Genomic DNA, 21,162 nt, shown 5'->3' with positions numbered 1-21,162 from the left:
AATACCTTGTAAGAGATGAGAACACATCTATAGGCCATAATTTCTCTAAAAACAAACATCAGAGTTAAGGTAAAGCCTGTACAAGAAGAGATTGTTGTACATTTATGTGTTGAGGAAAGCCGCCATATTTTCTGCCATATTATTTAATTTCTGTCCCGCTGTCTGTCCCCAAATTCTCACTTTTAATACTGAAATGTTACAGTATTTCACTTTTTTTTCCTAAAAGTTAATAATAATGAACTAAACACAATCCATGCTGAGGAGTAACAAAGATTATTTATCTGTATTCATTTGTGTTGACCTTATACTTGGTTTTAATTGTCAGATTAAATATTTCCTAGAAAGAGGGAAAATATCATTTATCTTAAAACAGATGGGAAAGGAGGCAATTTCAGTGGTACTATCAAAAAACTTGGAACAAGCCGGTTTTGATCGACACATTAATAAATAATTACATATTATTTGCTTTCTTTGTAAGGCTTCTACACAACATTTTATGAATTTTTTGTTTGTTTGTTTTCTGTGTATTTCCTTGTTTATATTCTCAGAAACATTTTAATTCTTAGTAACAGTTTAATTCTTAGTTCCTGATCATGCTTTACTGGTCAGCAGAATGTACATTAGCTAGCTTTTTAAAAGATGTACTGCTTGAGTGGCAAATAATTTATGCTAACTGCAAAGCTAAACACAAAAACTCACCTATAAGTCATATACTGGTAGGGAACCCTGCTATTAATGACTCTCTTGAAGATGAAGTGGAGGGGAGAGTGGGAGAGACTCAAGAACTCAAACTAATGAAGTAATGTCCTACTACAACACTTCTATTGCCATCCTTACACATTATACCACTAAACACTCTGATTTATCTCTCTGCCCTCACTGATTGATTCCAATTTGTCAACTATAGAGCTTCTGTTCAATCAACATTCTATAAGACTCTCCCAGTGTAACTTTTATTAAGCCAAATTGGTGCTTAATAAGGGGTTTCAATGAAATAGTTGTATTTCATTGAAGTTAGAAAATACGTAGACTATTTTTTATTTGTTAGGAAACACTTTTTATTCTTACAGAGTTTAGAATGTGATCAAAATCTAAGTCAAAATTCTGTGCCATGATACTCAATAATTCTACATTTCCTATAGAATTAATTCAATTATGAGATTCTTTTTTTTTTTTTTTTTTTTTTTTGAGACGGAGTCTCACTCTGTTGCCCAGGCTGGAGTGCAGTGGCCGGATCTCGGCTTACTGCAAGCTCCGCCTCCCAGGTTTACGCCATTCTCCTGCCTCAGCCTCCTGAGTAGCTGGGACTACAGGGGCCCGCCACCTCGACCGGCTAGTTTTTTGTATTTTTTAGTAGAGACGGGGTTTCACCGTGTTAGCCAGGATGGTCTCGATCTCCTGACCTCGTGATCCACCCGTCTCGGCCTCCCAAAGTGCTGGGATTACAGGCTTGAGCCACCGCTCCCGGCCAAATTATGAGATTCTTAAGCACTGAGACTATGTATGTGATTTATTTGGCATTTGTCTTTATTGAATACTAACATAGTAACACACACTTGCCTATTACCTCATTAAGAACTCAATAAAGGCTGCTAGCTGATTTTTCAATGAAGTTGCAAATAAACCCAGAAAGACTAAAAAATCTTAGTTCGAATGGACACTGTTGCTTTATCTTTGGTTTGGGGTGAGAGAAAAAAAAATGATTAACAGGTAGGGGAATATAAACTACGAAGACACTCAGTCCATGTAGTAGGTAAAAGTCCGTTGGTACACAGAAATGTGCCCAAATTACATTTATCACAAACTCCAAGAGAAAAGAATTGAAACTTAGAAAACGTGTACAGGCCTACTGTCAGCAGTCTGAAATAAAATTCCCTTGAGTTCAATAGAAATAATTATTAACTATGCAAATGATTCTGCTTCCTCCTTGATCCTTTTCAAATTCTTAAGATGAAAGCTCCATCAAAAGCAAACTCCCCGAAGATTTACTCCAAAGAGCAGTGACCAGTACCCTACTCACTCAACACACGAATTGCCTAGGAAAATAAACTGAGAAACCTTTATGGAAAGAACTCTCATCGCATTTTTATTTTAAAAACAAACTGAAAGAAAAATAAATAAAATGAAAAAAATCACTCTGACAAAAACAACTGCTGCACTTTACCATCCTTATAGAGTAGCTATAAGGAAACTCAGAAAAGGAGAAAATTAATAGAAAAAAGTATTTGGCATAATGGTGTACAGAAGTGGATCAAGAAGAGTTTCAGTAATAATATGAAGTCACAGTGAATATTCATATTAGATTTAAAAACCATAATTTTTCTACTATTCTTAAATAAACATAGATACTATCATTGTTTAATGCTTTTCAGCTTTGAAAATGTACGTCTTAATGGACTACATGAACAATTCAAATGAGTATCCAGTTTCTGGTTGCACCACAATATACTATCTGAAATAAGAACATCTAGCACTCTTTTGCTCATTTAGAATTTAAATATGTACCAGACATCCTGAACACTGAATCACCTGAATTATAAGTAGGTACTATGAATGAGAGGAGACTCCAAATGTTTCTTTTATCATACTCAAGGGGAGCAAAGTAAAATTTTTAAATAGATTTGGAGACTCCTCCAAATTTGACACATTTGGTATCCACTGGCTGCACAGGCTTTTAAAAAAATATTTAGGGGTTTGGGGGTGGGGGAAAAATTAGTATGTGATTCAGTGTGTTCTGAAATGTTCATTATATTTCATTTTTTAGGAAAACATAGCCATTTAAATTACATCCTCCAAGATAACTCCAAACTTCCTGTCAAGATGACCGGTTTTCACAATAGAAGAAAAGGGATCTCAAGTCACCATTAAGGAAAAGGATCTTTATATGAATTCATGAGCCTGAAAGCTGTGCTAGGAAAACTAGTTAAAAACCAATACTGCATGATATTAAACAGCTTGCTGAAGGTCTCAAGCTAGAAATTCCATGGCCTTTAGCCACCAACTAGCGAAAGTATTCATAAAGTGTTTTCCAATTCCCAAATGACCTGGCTTCTTACATAAAAACACCAAAAAAAAAATGGATTTAATTCTATGTGCAAAAGGATTCGAGTACTGGAATAGAATACTGGTCAGATCAATATTATTTTTCAAGTTAAAAAATATTTACACTAAACTGAAAAGTCACCCTTAATAGTCCACTTGAGAAAGGAAAGAGTCTGGTTTAGATACTACAAAAAGCAACTGTCATCATCACTTCCTTTATGCCAGCAAACTTGACTCCATCTGTAGGTGAGAAAAAATATCTGGTTCATCGCTCATCCCCTACATATGCCAGGGTCAGTCCCACTCCTCTGGTTTCAACTCAATTTTATTTGTTGATTTTGAGAAAAGTACTGAATTTCTTCATGTAAATACTGTGCTAGGTGCTGAAGCAAACAAAGATGAACTAGACAGGCTCTGATAGGACATAATCTACAATTACAGTAAAAGCAGAATCTGAAAAGTTCTAATAGGTTTTGACTGCTTTCCTTCTCCATATGCATAGTAAATAACTGATATAAAGCAAGTGATTCTATGAACAGTTCACCATTGACCAAATAAGCTATGATCCTACTGATTACCTATGATTCATACTGTTACTTGACTTAGTATGGTAACACCCTTCTCCAATAGTGCAATATTCCAAACTCTGTACGTCCTTCAAGATTAAGTTGTACCTTCTCTTGACATTATTTCCTCAGTCACTATCTAACTGAATGAAATAAAGAACTATCTCTGAGTAACACTGTTTATGCTCTGGAGTCTTGTGTACAAAAGCTGTCTACTGGACATACTAGTTGTTTATCCAATAACCAGTGATGTGTTATTTGCTTTTCTGTTTGTTTTTTTGATAGTTGTGGTAGGTCCTGCCCTCTTTACCCCTAAATGGATAAGATCAAGGAAGCATGTAGTTATATTTCTCTCCTATGACTAGGAGGTGGGCCTGGCTTAGGATAGAAGCCAAAATCTTAGACTACAAAGTGAAGAATTGGAAAGAACGTAGATCTTTAATGACTTGATCAACAAACCCCAAAGCCTATCCTGCATTACTCAGTCACAAAAGTTAGTAAATATTCTTATGTATAAGCTAGTTTATATTGTCTTATAACGGAAAGTAGTGACATCTGTCTGAGTTTCTCATGATGTTAAACACCGACTCTGAATAAGACTGGATAACTACCCTGAGTAAGGTTAGGTAATGTGATTGATACTAATCCCCATTTATAGCGGGCACTATTATTCATTAGGAACAGACTAAAATACTAACTAAATACTTTTGTATCCAGAGCATTTTGATAATGACTAGTAATTGACACTACAATTTAAAGCTCAAGCCATTAACAATGACAAACCAAAAACTGTGCTTTCAAACTGAAGTACTTAAAATGTAATTGTGGTTTCACAGGTAAAAATGATAGATATAAAAATATAACAAACAATTTGGAATAGAAATTGAGTGTGAGGTGTGGCAATCAGAGAATTTTATAGAAGTTTACTTAGGTCAGCTGGTTCGAGATGTAAGTGGGTCTTCGATTTAGACAGATGGAAACGGACAGAGGAGATCACAACTGAGGTGAGGAACGGCAAAATATTCTGTAGCATAATTAGACTACAAAGTTGGTGCTTTCAGTTTGAAGCTTATAAACATGACTTCAACTTGTATTTCAAATTTTTTACACTTCAAGTTTGTAAAACATTGAGCAAAAATATCAGCTCTTCATCTCGTCTCTATAAAAACTTCTTAGTCAATAAAGATTGGTCTCCATAAGCTGAAGACATTATCATTATTCAAAATGATCAGGAAGCAATGCTAAAATCATAACAAAGTAAATTCTGTTTCTCCGTACTTTTTTTTATTCCTCTGGCTGTGGGAAAGCATAGATCAATACTCTTCAGCATGAAAATTTTGCAGTGAAATTTTCATTTGTAACAAACAGCAACAAAAAAGCCTTAAGCGTGCCCTGTCACTTTCAGTTTAGGAGAAAATGCACTAATAAACTCTTACCCTTGGGTCATCTTTGACAACAGGCAATACCATGCCAGCTCTTATTAAAGACTATTCATATCACTGCCCCAAAAATTTCCTTTAAAATTACCATCTTTTGTATCCATGTAACAGGATGTCAGCTTTAAAAGTGCCAATGAGAGATAGGACCTGTCGGCACAGTTAATTCTCAGCACTGTTTCAACACCAGGACAGCTGACCCCCGAGGGTATGTTTTTGGTAGTAATATTTATTTGGTGGTTATCTCTACAGACAAGAAAACTTATTCCTCTATATTGGTTTTCAAATAAAACAGCAAGCAAAGTATCACCTGTAAGTATTAAATATAGAACAACCTAAAATGTGTTGAAAGAAAAATAAAATTGCCAAAACTAACAAAACATATTTCTAAAATGATAGCAGACTCTGGATAACAAATTCAAAATGCCATCATCTTTAAACTCAACCTTTCCAACATAAAAATCACAAAACTTACGGCAGGACTTTCTTTAAAAAAGGAAAAATAAGGTTGGGTGCAGTGGCTCATGCCTGTAATCCTAGCACTTTGGGAAGCTGAGACGGGTGGATCACAAGGTCAGGAGTTCAAGACCAGTCTGGCTAACATGGAGAAACCCCCTGTCTACTAAAAATACAAAAATTAGCTGGGTGCGGTGGCACGCACCTGTAGTCTCAGCTACGTGGGAGGTTGAGGCACGATAATTGCTTGAACCCAGGAGGGCAGAAGTGGCAGTAAGCCAAGATTGCACCACCGCACTCTAGCCTGGGTGACAGTGAGATTCTGTCTCGAAAAAAGAAAAGAAAAGAAAAAAAAATAGGTCAAATTTTTCAATGAAATTTAAGGATCCTCTTTTTTATAAATTTTATTGAAATAATTATTAATTTAACAAGTAATACTGCTGGAACAGCATTGTAACATAGTTGTCTCCAGGTAAAGAAAACCAGGCTTCGATAAAATAATAAAATCTACTTATCAATTAAGATAAACAAAAGAGATCTAGTAATGACAAAATGATTCTCTTTTAAAACGAACAGGCTGAAAATGTTTGCACAAAGGAAAGAACTATACATATAAAGGGAGCACCTGGATAAAAGCATCAACAGGTCTTCTACAATCTTTTGAGAAATACATCAGGAGTGACTTTTCTGGAAAAAAATGTATTATACATAACTTATTCAAAGGAATTCTAGGTACACTATTTAGGTGCCATCTCCTTCACTGGTTGCAAATTGTGAATGCATATATGGTAAAGAAGATCCAGTGAGCATGATAATTCAGTAGCACACCCACAATCCTGTATCCATGGCATATTAATCATCCTGAAGATTACCCAAGGACACCTTCAGGCTTTCAAACTTAGGCTCAGGTGAGAGAGATGCTGGAATGGGACTTGACAAAGATGCATGTGTGAACATGTGATAAATTGTTTCTCTGCCTAAACATGGGAGTCAAATACTATCATATTTTCTTAATTGAAGCTGTGATCTCATGAACTTGTACAGGTGATATGAGCTGACTATGGAGACATCAGAGAAGTTACACTGAAAATAGTCATATTTAATCTATAAAGTTTAAAAAACAATGAGCCATAGAGTCTTCCAAGACAGAAGTTTACAAGAGGTTGATAGCACTACCCAATAATGTTAATGTGAGGGAAAACTGTAGTGGAAAAGAATGAGCTCACCACTAAGAATCAAGAAACAATGGGTTCTATTCTGGCTGTCAATCATTAGATTTAATTTGTTCTGGGTAAATTATCATAAAGTCTGAATTTCAAATTTCTTTTCATTAAAAATATCAAAGGTTAAAGTATTAAAAACAAGACAATATTGAATAATATATGTAAAAGATATTTGATGCCAAGCATTATAAAATATATTGACTAGAATATGGACATATCTCCTATTTTCCTTCCAGCCCATAGGCCTCGGCACGTGCTGTGCTCTCTGCTTGCTGGTGTTTCTTTCTCTTGCCCCTGACCCAACATCCATACTCCTAACTGGGCAGTTTTCTCTGAACCTTCAGATCCTTACTCAAAGAAAACCCACTTGCAAATGCCTTCCATGATATGTTTACAGTCTCAGCCCCAGTGTAGATATTTTTGCTAAGGTCTCTCACACTTCTCCTTGAAGAGACTTAAACAGGTTACGATTATTTTCATTTGTGTTAATATTGATTGATGCTTGACATCCTACTCAACAGAGCTGCTTTACCTCTAGATTTTCATATGGCTTAAGTCTCCATTTTTTTTTAAGCTTTCAGCTCAGTTGTTGCCTTCTCAGAGTGGCTTTCCAGAACGCCTTAACTAAAATATCAATTTCCATCCTTTTGTGTCTCTTTTTCCTTCACAGCACATACCGTGACTTGATAACTACGTTTTCAACACCTGTCTATATAGTCTGCCTAACGTAACTCAATATGATGCTCCATGTGGATAGGGACGTTGTATTACATTTACAATCGTATCTCTAATATCTACAACCTAGAACAGTGCTTAAAATATAGGAGGGACTCTATACATCTTAAATGAATGTAATATGTGTTTTGTACTTGTATTTTTCCAGTATTCACTACAAATATGTACTGATATGTCATAATCCCTGACATTCTTCCAGTAACTTTAGTATCCAAGAATATTAGTGAGGACTGTTTGGTAGTTCTAACTTTCTAAGATTCTATAAGAGACATGCATCAGTGAAAATTCACTATTGGATTTTAATACCAATAAAATTTGTGGGACTACATGGAAATAGAAACTTGGACCTTGACATCATTGCCACAATGCTTCGAAGAAAGGTAGTATCCGCAGAACTGTTTTAAATAGAAAGAACTAGATCTAAAGTTAAAATACAAACGAGGTGATGACAATGTGGAATAAGGTATGTGATATATTTAGTCCACTTAGAGCATTATAAAATAGATTTCCTTTAATGCCAAACACTTATTAGAAACTTCAAAAATTTTACAAACTACAGTCTTAATTTTACCTTCACACATTGTGAGAAATTTTATGATGACATATTTTTATAGTAACTTGACATCAGAAACACTATGGTTTAAAAATCAATCAAAATATCTACAGAGTTGCTTTTGTTCTAATAAAGTCATGCAATTTTGTAAATTGAAAACAATTTTACCTTACCTCTCACAATAAGTTGAGCAAAATTGGACACACCGGAACCTCGTTCTGACTGAGTTACACAGCGATACAAATCCTGGTCAGTTTTTGTCACTTCTTGCAATCTGAAGGAAGCAGCAAACCTTCTATGATTGATGTTTTTAGTCTGGGCTACTGGTATATCTTCTCCATTTCGTCTCTGCAAACAGAAACCAATCTTTAAAAACAGGTTGTTACCCTTTTCATAAATCTATAAAGCATCTTAGCAAGGAATATCTGTGATAAATTATTCTTGTTGCAAAAGATCCACAAATTTTTTCCACTGTCATTCAATCTGGAAAAGGATGTAAGTAAATAGTGGTATCCTCTAAAGCAGTGATTCTCAACTTTTTTGGCATAAAGGACCAGTTTCCTGGAAGACAATTTTTTTATGGAACAGTGAGGAGATGATTTTGGGATGAAACTGTTCCACCTCAAATCATCAAGCATTGGATTCCCACAAGGCGCTCACAACCTAGATCCCTTGCATTCACAGTTCACAGTAGAGTTCGCGCTCCTGTGAGAATCTAATGCCACAGCTGATCTGATAGGAGGCAGAGCTCAGGTGGCAATGCTTGCGCACCCACTGCTCACCTCCTGCTATGTGGCCCTGTTCCTGACAGGCCACAGACCAGTACTAGTTTGCAGCCCAGAGGTTGGAGACCCCTGCTTCAAAAGGTGTAGGGTTGACACTATGGTAGTAATCTCAGTTCTCCATAAATTGCTACTACACCAGAGTAAATGAATTAACAGGAGAGTTAATAGGTCCAAGGCAAATGATTCATTGCCCCCATGCTCTCAGAGTAATATATACAAGCTTCTTTTAGCCCTTAAGCTGTACTGCCTGTGCTGTAGTACGTTTGTCCCCACCAGAAAAGGAAGAGCATTGCCTGTGCATCTCTGTATTCCAAATGTGTAGCATGTGCTGGACACAGATAATAAACTAATGATGAATAATTTAGAGTCAAACCAAAATCTGTACTCTTTGCAAACAACTCTCTCTTTGGCATGAATGACAGCCAATTTATACGTTTTGGAGAATTAGTCAAAAGAGCCTAAACTTTAAAAGTATACCTGTCAAATTTCAAAATGAAATATTGGAAACCATATTTATGATATCAGCATATCCCAGACAAGAGTAATAAGCATAAACTAATAGGAAATGACCGAAAAAAATTCAACTATAAAAAATTTGTAACTTCTATATATTCAAAGACATCATATATAAAGGGGAAAAAAACAAGTCACAAATGGTGATAAGTTATTTGTCAAGGAAATGCCCATCAAGAAATAAATATCCAGGGGGGCGGAGTAAGATGGCCGAATAGGAACAGCTCCAGTCTCCAACTCCCAGCGCGAGCGAGCGACACAGAAGACCGGTGATTTCTGCATTTTCAACTGAGGTACTACTGGGTTCATCTCACTGGGGAGTGCCGGACAATCGGTGCTGGTCAGCTGCTACAGCCCGACCAGCGAGAGCTGAAGCAGGGCGAGGCATCCCTCACCTGGGAAGCGCAAGGGGGAAGGGAATCCCTTTTCCTAGCCAGGGGAACTGAGACACACAACACCTGGAAAATCGGGTAACTCCCACCCCAATACTGCGCTTTAAGCAAACAGGCACACCAGGAGATCATATCCCACGCCTGGCCGGGAGGGTCCCACACCCACGGAGCCTCCCTCATTGCTAGCACAGCAGTCTGTGATCTACCGGCAAGGCAGCAGCGAGGCTGGGGGAGGGGCGCCCACCATTGCTGAGGCTTCAGTAGGTAAACATAGCCGCTGGGAAGCTCGAACTGGGTGGAGCTCACAGCAGCTCAAGGAAACCTGCCTGTCTCTGTAGACTCCACCTCTGGGGACAGGGCACAACTATACAACAACAAAAGCAGCAGAAAACTCTGCAGACGCAAACGACTCTGTCTGACAGCTTTGAAGAGAGCAGTGGATCTCCCAACACGCAGGTTGAGATCTGAGAAGGGACAGACTCCCTGCTCAAGTGGGTCCCTGACCCCTGAGCAGCCTAACTGGGAGACATCCCCCACTAGGGGCAGTCTGATACCCCACACCTCACAGGGTGGAGTACACCCCTGAGAGGAAGCTTCCAAAGCAAGAATCAGACAGGTACACTCGCTGTTCAGAAATATTCTATCTTCTGCAGCCTCTGCTGCTGATACCCAGGCAAACAGGGTCTGGAGTGGACCTCAAGCAATCTCCAACAGACCTACAGCTGAGGGTCCTGACTGTTAGAAGGAAAACTATCAAACAGGAAGGACACCTACACCAAAACCCCATCAGTACATCACCATCATCAAAGACCAGAGGCAGATAAAACCACAAAGATGGGGAAAAAGCAGGGCAGAAAAGCTGGAAATTCAAAAAATAAGAGCGCATCTCCCCCGGCAAAGGAGCGCAGCTCATCGCCAGCAACGGATCAAAGCTGGACGGAGAATGACTTTGACGAGATGAGAGAAGAAGGCTTCAGTCCATCAAATTTCTCAGAGCTAAAGGAGGAATTACGTACCCAGCGCAAAGAAACTAAAAATCTTGAAAAAAAAGTGGAAGAATTGATGGCTAGAGTAATTAATGCAGAGAAGGTCATAAACGAAATGAAAGAGATGAAAACCATGACACGAGAAATACGTGACAAATGCACAAGCTTCAGTAACCGACTCGATCAACTGGAAGAAAGAGTATCAGCGATTGAGGATCAAATGAATGAAATGAAGCGAGAAGAGAAACCAAAAGAAAAAAGAAGAAAAAGAAATGAACAAAGCCTGCATGAAGTATGGGATTATGTAAAAAGACCAAATCTATGTCTGATTGGGGTGCCTGAAAGTGAGGGGGAAAATGGAACCAAGTTGGAAAACACTCTTCAGGATATCATCCAGGAGAACTTCCCCAACCTAGTAGGGCAGGCCAACATTCAAATCCAGGAAATACAGAGAACGCCACAAAGATACTCCTCGAGAAGAGCAACTCCAAGACACATAATTGCCAGATTCACCAAAGTTGAAATGAAGGAAAAAATCTTAAGGGCAGCCAGAGAGAAAGGTCGGGTTACCCACAAAGGGAAGCCCATCAGACTAACAGCAGATCTCTCGGCAGAAACTCTCCAAGCCAGAAGAGAGTGGGGGCCAATATTCAACATTCTTAAAGAAAAGAATTTTCAACCCAGAATTTCATATCCAGCCAAACTAAGTTTCATAAGTGAAGGAGAAATAAAATCCTTTACAGATAAGCAAATGCTTAGAGATTTTGTCACCACTAGGCCTGCCTTACAAGAATCCTGAAGGAAGCACTAAACATGGAAAGGAACAACCGGTACCAGCCATTGCAAAAACATGCCAAAATGTAAAGACCATCGAGGCTAGGAAGAAACTGCATCAACTAACGAGCAAAATAACCACTTAATATCATAATGGCAGGATCAAGTTCACACATAACAATCTTAACCTTAAATGTAAATGGACTAAATGCTCCAATTAAAAGACACAGACTGGCAAACTGGATAAAGAGTCAAGACCCATCAGTCTGCTGTATTCAGGAGACCCATCTCACATGCAGAGACATACATAGGCTGAAAATAAAGGGATGGAGGAAGATTTACCAAGCAAATGGAGAACAAAAAAAAGTGGGGGTTGCAATACTAGTCTCTGATAAAACAGACTTTAAACCATCAAAGATCAAAAGAGACAAAGAAGGCCATTACATAATGGTAAAGGGATCAATTCAACAGGAAGAGCTAACTATCCTAAATATTTATGTACCCAATACAGGAGCACCCAGATTCATCAAGCAAGTCCTTAGAGACTTACAAAGAGACTTAGACTCCCATACAATAATAATGGGAGACTTCAACACTCCACTGTCAACATTAGACAGATCAACGAGACAGAAAGTTAACAAGGATATCCAGGAATTGAACTCATCTCTGCAGCAAGCAGACCTAATAGACATCTACAGAACTCTCCACCCCAAATCAACAGAATATACATTCTTCTCAGCACCACATCGTACTTACTCCAAAATTGACCACGTAATTGGAAGTAAAGCACTCCTCAGAAAATGTACAAGAACAGAAATTATAACAAACTGTCTCTCAGACCACAGTGCAATCAAACTAGAACTCAGGACTAAGAAACTCAATCAAAACCACTCAACTACATGGAAACTGAACAACCTGCTCCTGAATGACTACTGGGTACATAACGAAATGAAGGCAGAAATAAAGATGTTCTTTGAAACCAATGAGAACAAAGATACAACATACCAGAATCTCTGGGACACATTTAAAGCAGTGTGTAGAGGGAAATTTATAGCACTAAATGCCCACAAGAGAAAGCTGGAAAGATCTAAAATTGACACTCTAACATCGCAATTAAAAGAACTAGAGAAGCAAGAGCAAACACATTCGAAAGCTAGCAGAAGGCAAGAAATAACTAAGATCAGAGCAGAACTGAAGGAGATAGAAACACAAAAAACCCTCCAAAAAATCAATGAATCCAGGAGTTGGTTTTTTGAAAAGATCAACAAAATTGACAGACCACTAGCAAGGACTAATAAAGAAGAAAAGAGAGAAGAATCAAATCGACGCAATTAAAAATGATAAAGGGGATATCACCACTGACCCCACAGAAATACAAACTACCATCAGAGAATACTATAAACACCTCTACGCAAATAAACTGGAAAATCTAGAAGAAATGGATAATTTCCTGGACACTTACACTCTTCCAAGACTAAACCAGGAAGAAGTTGAATCCCTGAATAGACCAATAGCAGGCTCTGAAATTTAGGCAATAATTAATAGCCTACCAACCAAAAAAAGTCCAGGACCAGATGGATTCACAGCTGAATTCTACCAGAGGTACAAGGAGGAGTTGGTACCATTCCTTCTGAAACTATTCCAATCAATAGAAAAAGAGGGAATCCTCCCTAACTCATTTTATGAGGCCAACATCATCCTGATACCAAAGCCTGGCAGAGACACAACAAAAAAAGAGAATTTTAGACCAATATCCCTGATGAACATCGATGCAAAAATCCTCAATAAAATACTGGCAAACCGGATTCAGCAACACATCAAAAAGCTTATCCACCATGATCAAGTGGGCTTCATCCCTGGGATGCAAGGCTGGTTCAACATTCGCAAATCAATAAACATAATCCAGCATATAAACAGAACCAAAGACAAGAACCACATGATTATCTCAATAGATGCAGAAAAGGCTTTTGACAAAATTCAACAGCCCTTCATGCTAAAAACGCTCAATAAATTCGGTATTGATGGAACGTACCTCAAAATAATAAGAGCTATCTATGACAAACCCACAGCCAATATCATACTGAATGGGCAAAAACTGGAAAAATTCCCTTTGAAAACTGGCACAAGACAGGGATGCCCTCTCTCACCACTCCTATTCAACATAGTGTTGGAAGTTCTGGCTAGGGCAATTAGGCAAGAGAAAGAAATCAAGGGTATTCAGTTAGGAAAAGAAGAAGTCAAATTGTCCCTGCTTGCAGATGACATGATTGTATATTTAGAAAACCCCATTGTCTCAGCCCAAAATCTCCTTAAGCTGATAAGCAACTTCAGCAAAGTCTCAGGATACAAAATTAATGTGCAAAAATCACAAGCATTCTTATACACCAGTAACAGACAAACAGAGAGCCAAATCAGGAATGAACTTCCATTCACAATTGCTTCAAAGAGAATAAAATACCTAGGAATCCAACTGACAAGGGATGTAAAGGACCTCTTCAAGGAGAACTACAAACCACTGCTCAGTGAAATCAAAGAGGACACAAACAAATGGAAGAACATACCATGCTCATGGATAGGAAGAATCAATATCGTGAAAATGGCCATACTGCCCAAGGTAATTTATAGATTCAATGCCATCTCCATCAAGCTACCGAGTTTCTTCACAGAATTGGAAAAAACTGCTTTAAAGTTCATATGGAACCAAAAAAGAGCCCGCATCTCCAAGACAATCCTAAGTCAAAAGAACAAAGCTGGAGGCATCACGCTACCTGACTTCAAACTATACTACAAAGCTACAGTAACCAAAACAGCATGGTACTGGTACCAAAACAGAGATATAGACCAATGGAACAGAACAGAGTCCTCAGAAATAATACCACACATCTACAGCCATCTGATCTTTGACAAACCTGAGAGAAACAAGAAATGGGGAAAGGATTCCCTATTTAATAAATGGTGCTGGGAAAATTGGCTAGCCGTAAGTAGAAAGCTGAAACTGGATCCTTTCCTTACTCCTTATACGAAAATTAATTCAAGATGGATTAGAGACTTAAATGTTAGACCTAATACCATAAAAACCCTAGAGGAAAACCTAGGTAGTACCATTCAGGACATAGGCATGGGCAAAGACTTCATGTCTAAAACACCAAAAGCAACGGCAGCAAAAGCCAAAATTGACAAATGGGATCTAATTAAACTAAAGAGCTTCTGCACAGCAAAAGAAACTACCATCAAAGTGAACAGGCAACCTACAGAATGGGAGAAAATTTTTGCAATCTACTCATCTGACAAAGGGCTAATATCCAGAACCTACAAAGAACTCAAACAAATTTACAAGAAAAAAACAAACAACCCCATCAAAAAGTGGGCAAAGGATATGAACAGACATTTCTCAAAAGAAGACATTCATACAGCCAACAGACACATGAAAAAATGCTCATCATCACTGGCCATCAGAGAAATGCAAATCAAAACCACAATGAGATACCATCTCACACCAGTTAGAATGGCGATCATTAAAAAGTCAGGAAACAACAGGTGCTGGAGAGGATGTGGAGAAATAGGAACACTTTTACACTGTTGGTGGGATTGTAAACTAGTTCAACCATTATGGAAAACAGTATGGCGATTCCTCAAGGATCTAGAACTAGATGTACCATATGACCCAGCCATCCCATAAAGGATTATATAAGGATTATAATCCTTATATACCCAAAGGATTATAAATTATGCTGCTATAAAGACACATGCACACGTATGTTTATTGCGGCACTCTTCACAATAGCAAAGACTTGGAATCAACCCAAATGTCCATCAGTGACAGATTGGATTAAGAAAATGTGGCACATATACACCATGGAATACTATGTAGCCATCAAAAAGGATGAGTTTGTGTCCTTTGTAGGGACATGGATGCAGCTGGAAACCATCATTCTTAGCAAACTATCACAAGAACAGAAAACCAAACACCGCATGTTCTCACTCATAGGTGGGAACTGAACAATGAGATCACTCGGACTCAGGAAGGGGAACATCACACACCGGGGCCTATCATGGGGAGGGGGGAGGGGGGAGGGGGGAGGGATTGCATTGGGAGTTATACCTGATGTAAATGACGAGTTGATGGGTGCAGCACACCAACAAGGCACAAGTATACATATGTAACAAACCTGCACGTTATGCACATGTACCCTACAACTTAAAGTATAATAATAATAAATAAATTAAAAAAAAAAAAAAAAGAAAGAAATATCCAGAATATGTAAAGATCTTCTATAGTACAATTAGAAAAAAAAGATAACTCAATCAAAAAATGAATAGGGTATAAGAAAGAGAAAATGTGTATGTCTAACAACCATGAAATGAGATTGTCAATCTAAATTTTAAAAATTCTATATGACAAAGACAGCAAAAAGGACAAAGAAAACCCACAACCCTGAGAAAGAATTGGTCATGATCCACAACCTCGTTTCTTGTTGGTGAAATGCTAACTACCCCTGATATCTTTCATACTACTTGAAATATCATTTCATAGGGCTGTATATGGGAAACAAAAATGGTAACATTCCTGTTGGAAGTATAAACTGCTAGAGTGATTTTAGAAAATGATTTGTTACTATCTAGTAAAGTTGAGGATGCATAAACCTCAGGACCCGGCAATTCTACTTCTAGGTTTCCACAAGTGAACCACCAGTGTATATGGGATCGAGGAGATATGTACAAGATGTTGAACTCTAAATTATCTGTGATTGTGAAATATGGAAAATATCCAAATATTTCTGAGTAGCAAATAAATAAACTGAATTTTATTCATTCAATAAAATATGATGGGACAGTTAAACTAGGCAAAGAAAACCCAGCAATGTATTGGTAAAATTTGGAACTGTTAGTTCTCCAACAAGAAACATGAAATGGCATTTTGTAGTATTTGTCCATTTCTGTGGTGTAAATATTCCACTATAGCAACTTCAGTTTATCAGTGTGATATCATTCAAAGTTCCTGAAAACCTAACAAATTTCTGGTATTCATTGGTTTCAGCATTCTACTAATTAGTACTACATGTATGCATGTTTAAATGTTAATTAAAAAATTCCTTAAGAATAAGATGACATGAGACAAGAATATAAACTGTTAATTTCTATTAAATTACAGTGGTGGTACATTAATGGCCATTTTATTGTTTTCTATGATTTTTTGTACATTTGAAAATATTTATATTTTTAAAGTAAATAATAAAGAGGATACTCTATTGTTTTAATAATTTTCTAAATCCTAAATACACTATACCTTTAAATACCCTTCTCCATATCTTAAATCATGCATAGCATATTATATAGTAAATACATATATGTTTCTGCATATGCATACAAAAATACCTAAGGACATCAAATCCAAATTAGGATTTTGCTATTTTTAATTCATTGCTTTTGTTAATTTTTCTCTGCTTACCAACCTATTTCATGATTTTTGCAGCAAGAACCCTGCTCATTCCCTTGGATAATAAGGAACTGGAAAAGCAGCTTATATTCAAAAGCTCTTCAACATAAATCCATAAAATCAGCCTAAACTCTTTCCCTACAAACCACATACACCAAAAAAAATCATTAAACATGCAAACCTCAGACTGCATTTTTTTTTCAATTAGCACATCATTTTCATACAATCTTCCTAATGGGAAGGCCCACCATGACTCCCTGCTCCTTACTTTTGTTATACAACCTCATCTGGGCTTCCTCTAGCTTATCTTACCAGGTGTGTTCTCAAACTGTCTCCTTGCTCCCTGCCATATGTATTTCTCAGTTCTTCTGCAAGACTAGCCAATTCCCACTGCCTGTACTGACTTCCAAATTCTCTTGCTCATGTCCACACCCACTCAAGTCTTTTCACACTATGCCTTTCAAAACCCTTCTCTTGTGAAGAGATTCTGAGTATCTTTAATGTTTCCTTCTCAATAATCATTATTCCATCTTTTCACCGCAATGGGCGTTCCTCTCACAATACTTCTATCTCAAAGGAGGGTACATTTTATAGTACCGTTCACCTTCTTTCAGGGAGAGCCACCATTTTCCTGGTTCCTAACTTGAAGACAACTCTTCCACTTTCCCACTCAACCAACTCTCACCTTTTGGAATTCCCAGCATGCCCACATATCATTCCCATCACTGGGAATATTCACAGACTAAATTATCCTCCCTAACCCAGTCCTGTGAATATTCCCATTGATCCTCAAACTCACTTTGGCCTCAGTGATCCCCAACAGCCTCCTTTACCACCTTACAAAATCCAAGTTCCTGTTCTGTGTGAGTTTCCTCTCGAAACACAACAGCCTGTGCAATTCAGTCTCTCACTCCGTCAATCCTCTACATTGGCAGTGAGACCTTATTTTGTGACCCTTTACTTTACAGCAGCCATTTCAAAGAGACATTCTCTAGCCTGAAAGGGCTCCAGATTCTTTCAATTTTCTATTGTGTATGCATTGCCAATATTGAATTTGCACTATCTTATCAACTATTCTAAAACTACTGACATTTGCAGAAACTGGTCATTTGTTCTTAGAGAAAATGTCTGTGTTATCCAAAAATGGAGATTAAAAACTTGCACACATTCCTACTTGATTTCCACAGTGACCTGATCTATGGTATCTAGCTCCTTCCCCTCTGCCCCAAGTTCACATTCCATCAGCTCATATATACTCTTCCCTTTCTACTCCTGCTGACAGGGTCATGGATACTGCCTCAAAAACTGTATAAAAGATTATAAAAACTTATTAACTGGCTTTTCTATCTTAAATCTTTTCTACTATGATATATTTACAAATGTCTTTTCATCTGTTTGTATACTGAAATCATTCTGAAGGTAGGGTTTCATGTCTCATATATATATATATATTTTTTTTTCCTCCATAAAATTTAATATATATTATCTTTATTTAGTGGGTGGCTCAAGTACTTTGTTAAAATGAATTAAATTCACTGAACATTTTAGAGACAAGAGTCACATAAATCCTCCTTAGGCTTTTGTAAGTTACAATAAAATACATATTAATCATCAATCTAAATTAATAATAAAGGGAGGTTACAAAAATATTGAATTTCAAGGACACCAAGAGATCATTGACACCAAGTTATTTCAGAAGTAATTAATTATACCACAACTCAGAGAGGCTGAGGGGTATACTTAAGCTCATCCAGTCAAGATATCACCAAGTTGATATACATGATGTTTATATGTGTGTATTAATATACTGATATAACTATAAATACATATGCTTATATAGGATGTATATTATACAACTAATGGTACAAAAGACTTACGTAATATTTATTTCTTGAAATAAAATAACAAACAAAATTAACAGAGTCATAATATTCAGGTTTATCTTCAATAGTCATTTAATAAGCACCTCCATGTACCTTATATTATGTCAGCTGTTACTGGTTCTGTGGCTTCTCTTTCTTATGAACTTTTGTGATACAGTCATATCCAATTAAAGTTAAGATTAGAAATGTGATGCATAGTCTGTTAGCAGGACTAAAACTCAAAACTAGGTTTGATGACCTAAAATCCAGCAGACTTTCCTCTAAACTAAACCAAAGCTGTTATGTTCATTTTGATTACAGTTCCTGTCCAACAAATTGATTATTTGGTGTTGAGGTTTAATCAAGGCATTGCTCCAATGGGCTAATATAATCTATATTAGACACTGCTTTCTTTACTTGGCTTCCAATAATTCATTAGAGCTAAAGGTAACAATTTAAAACATATACATTCTAGAAGTCAAAAATAACTTTTCCTTTTAAAATCCAAAATAATAGGTCTTTTCCTGATTACACACCATCAACTTATCAGAGTAGGCAGTGCTAGTGAAGGACAATGTAAGAAGTAATGGTAAATTTTCTCTTATGAAGCAATGTTTGCATATAGTTCTCTGCCTCTGTTATGTTTTTCAGTTATAGGCTCTTTATTCTGCTTTGAGTTTTTATATATGATTTCTCCATTGCAAATATATATCCAACTCTGAGAAGTACTGAAAAATGAATCACACAAATATATGATCTAAGGGATTATAACGTAGCACTACTTTTTTTCCCTACTTCCCACTCTGCCCCCCAATCCATCTCAGGCTTCTGTATTTATTTTTTCTCCAATACAAGCTCCTGGATAAAACTTGTCACTCACCAAGTAACCCTGGGCAAGTCACTGTAATCCTCAATGTTATCACTCCTCTCCTCAACTACAGTAAGCTTCACCATGCACAGTGCATGCAGTGTTCATTTGACACGTTCCATTCCTAGTGGAATATAGTGGTAATAATGGTTGATTCTCCAACATCTATTTCAACCAGCCAGGGTATTAGCCAAACACCTTGCCATGTGGTCTATAGAACAGTAGCATCAGCATCAACTGGCAGATTGTTACAAATGCAGAGTCAAGAGATCACTTTAGATATACTGTATCAAAATCTGCATTTTAACAAGATCCCTAGGTTATGCATCAAGATGTTACACGTGGAAACACACTGGGCCATCAACACTAGGTTAACGTAAGTCTTCTTTCCATTAATAGTGACATGTTTTAAAAATGGGGTGTGTGTCCATATTCTGGCCAAGGAGGTATAATAAGAATTCAACAGCCCTTCATGCTAAAAACGCTCAATAAATTCGGTATTGATGGAACGTACCTCAAAATAATAAGAGCTATTTATGACAAACCCCCAGCCAATATCATACTGAATGGGCAAAAGCTGGAAAAATTCCCTTTGAAAACTGGCACAAGACAGGGATGCCCTCTCTCACCACTCCTATTCAACATAGTGTTGGAAGTTCTGGCTAGGGCAATTAGGCAAGAGAAAGAAATCAAGGGTATTCAGTTAGGAAAAGAAGAAGTCAAATTGTCCCTGTTTGCAGATGACATGATTGTATATTTAGAAAACCCCATTGTCTCAGCCCAAAATCTCCTTAAGCTGATAAGCAACTTCAGCAAAGTCTCAGGATACAAAATTAATGTGCAAAAATCACAAGCATTCTTATACACCAGTAACAGACAAACAGAGAGCCAAATCAGGAATGAACTTCCATTCACAATTGCTTCAAAGAGAATAAAATACCTAGGAATCCAACTGACAAGGGATGTAAAGGACCTCTTCAAGGAGAACTACAAACCACTGCTCAGTGAAATCAAAGAGGACACAAACAAATGGAAGAACATACCATGCTCATGGATAGGAAGAATCAATATCGTGAAAATGGCCATACTGCCCAAGGTAATTTATAGACTCAATGCCATCCCCATCAAGCTACCAATGAGTTTCTTCACAGAATTGGAAAAAACTGCTTTAAAGTTCATATGGAACCAAAAAAGAGCCCGCATTGCCAAGACAATCCTAAGTCAAAAGAACAAAGCTGGAGGCATCACACTACCTGACTTCAAACTATACTACAAGGCTATAGTAACCAAAACAGCATGGTACTGGTACCAAAACAGAGATATAGACCAATGGAACAGAACAGAGTCCTCAGAAATAATACCACACATCTACAGCCATCTGATCTTTGACAAACCTGAGAGAAACAAGAAATGGGGAAAGGATTCCCTATTTAATAAATGGTGCTGGGAAAATTGGCTAGCCGTAAGTTGAAAGCTGAAACTGGATCCTTTCCTTACTCCTTATACGAAAATTAATTCAAGATGGATTAGAGAC

At 37.3% G+C, this 21,162-nt stretch overlaps 1 protein-coding gene across 12 annotated transcripts in view; it reads right to left on the bottom strand.

The window, feature by feature from the left end:
- PTPRK (protein tyrosine phosphatase receptor type K) overlaps window positions 1-21,162 on the bottom strand; it is a 566,799-nt gene that overhangs the window by 252,140 nt on the left and 293,497 nt on the right. For all 12 annotated transcript variants that reach the window (XM_050788294.1, XM_050788297.1, XM_050788302.1 and 9 more), the window contains exon 6: window positions 8,185-8,359. In XM_050788294.1, coding sequence (XP_050644251.1) covers window positions 8,185-8,359 — 175 coding nt within the window. The remainder of the gene's footprint in view (window positions 1-8,184; window positions 8,360-21,162) is intronic.

Source organism: Macaca thibetana, chromosome 4 (assembly GCF_024542745.1).
Source record: "Macaca thibetana thibetana isolate TM-01 chromosome 4, ASM2454274v1, whole genome shotgun sequence".
In the NCBI taxonomy this organism is placed as follows: domain Eukaryota; kingdom Metazoa; phylum Chordata; class Mammalia; order Primates; family Cercopithecidae; genus Macaca; species Macaca thibetana.
The sequence above is the reverse complement of the archived record's forward strand: the minus strand, read 5'-3'. Positions and strand labels throughout refer to the sequence as shown.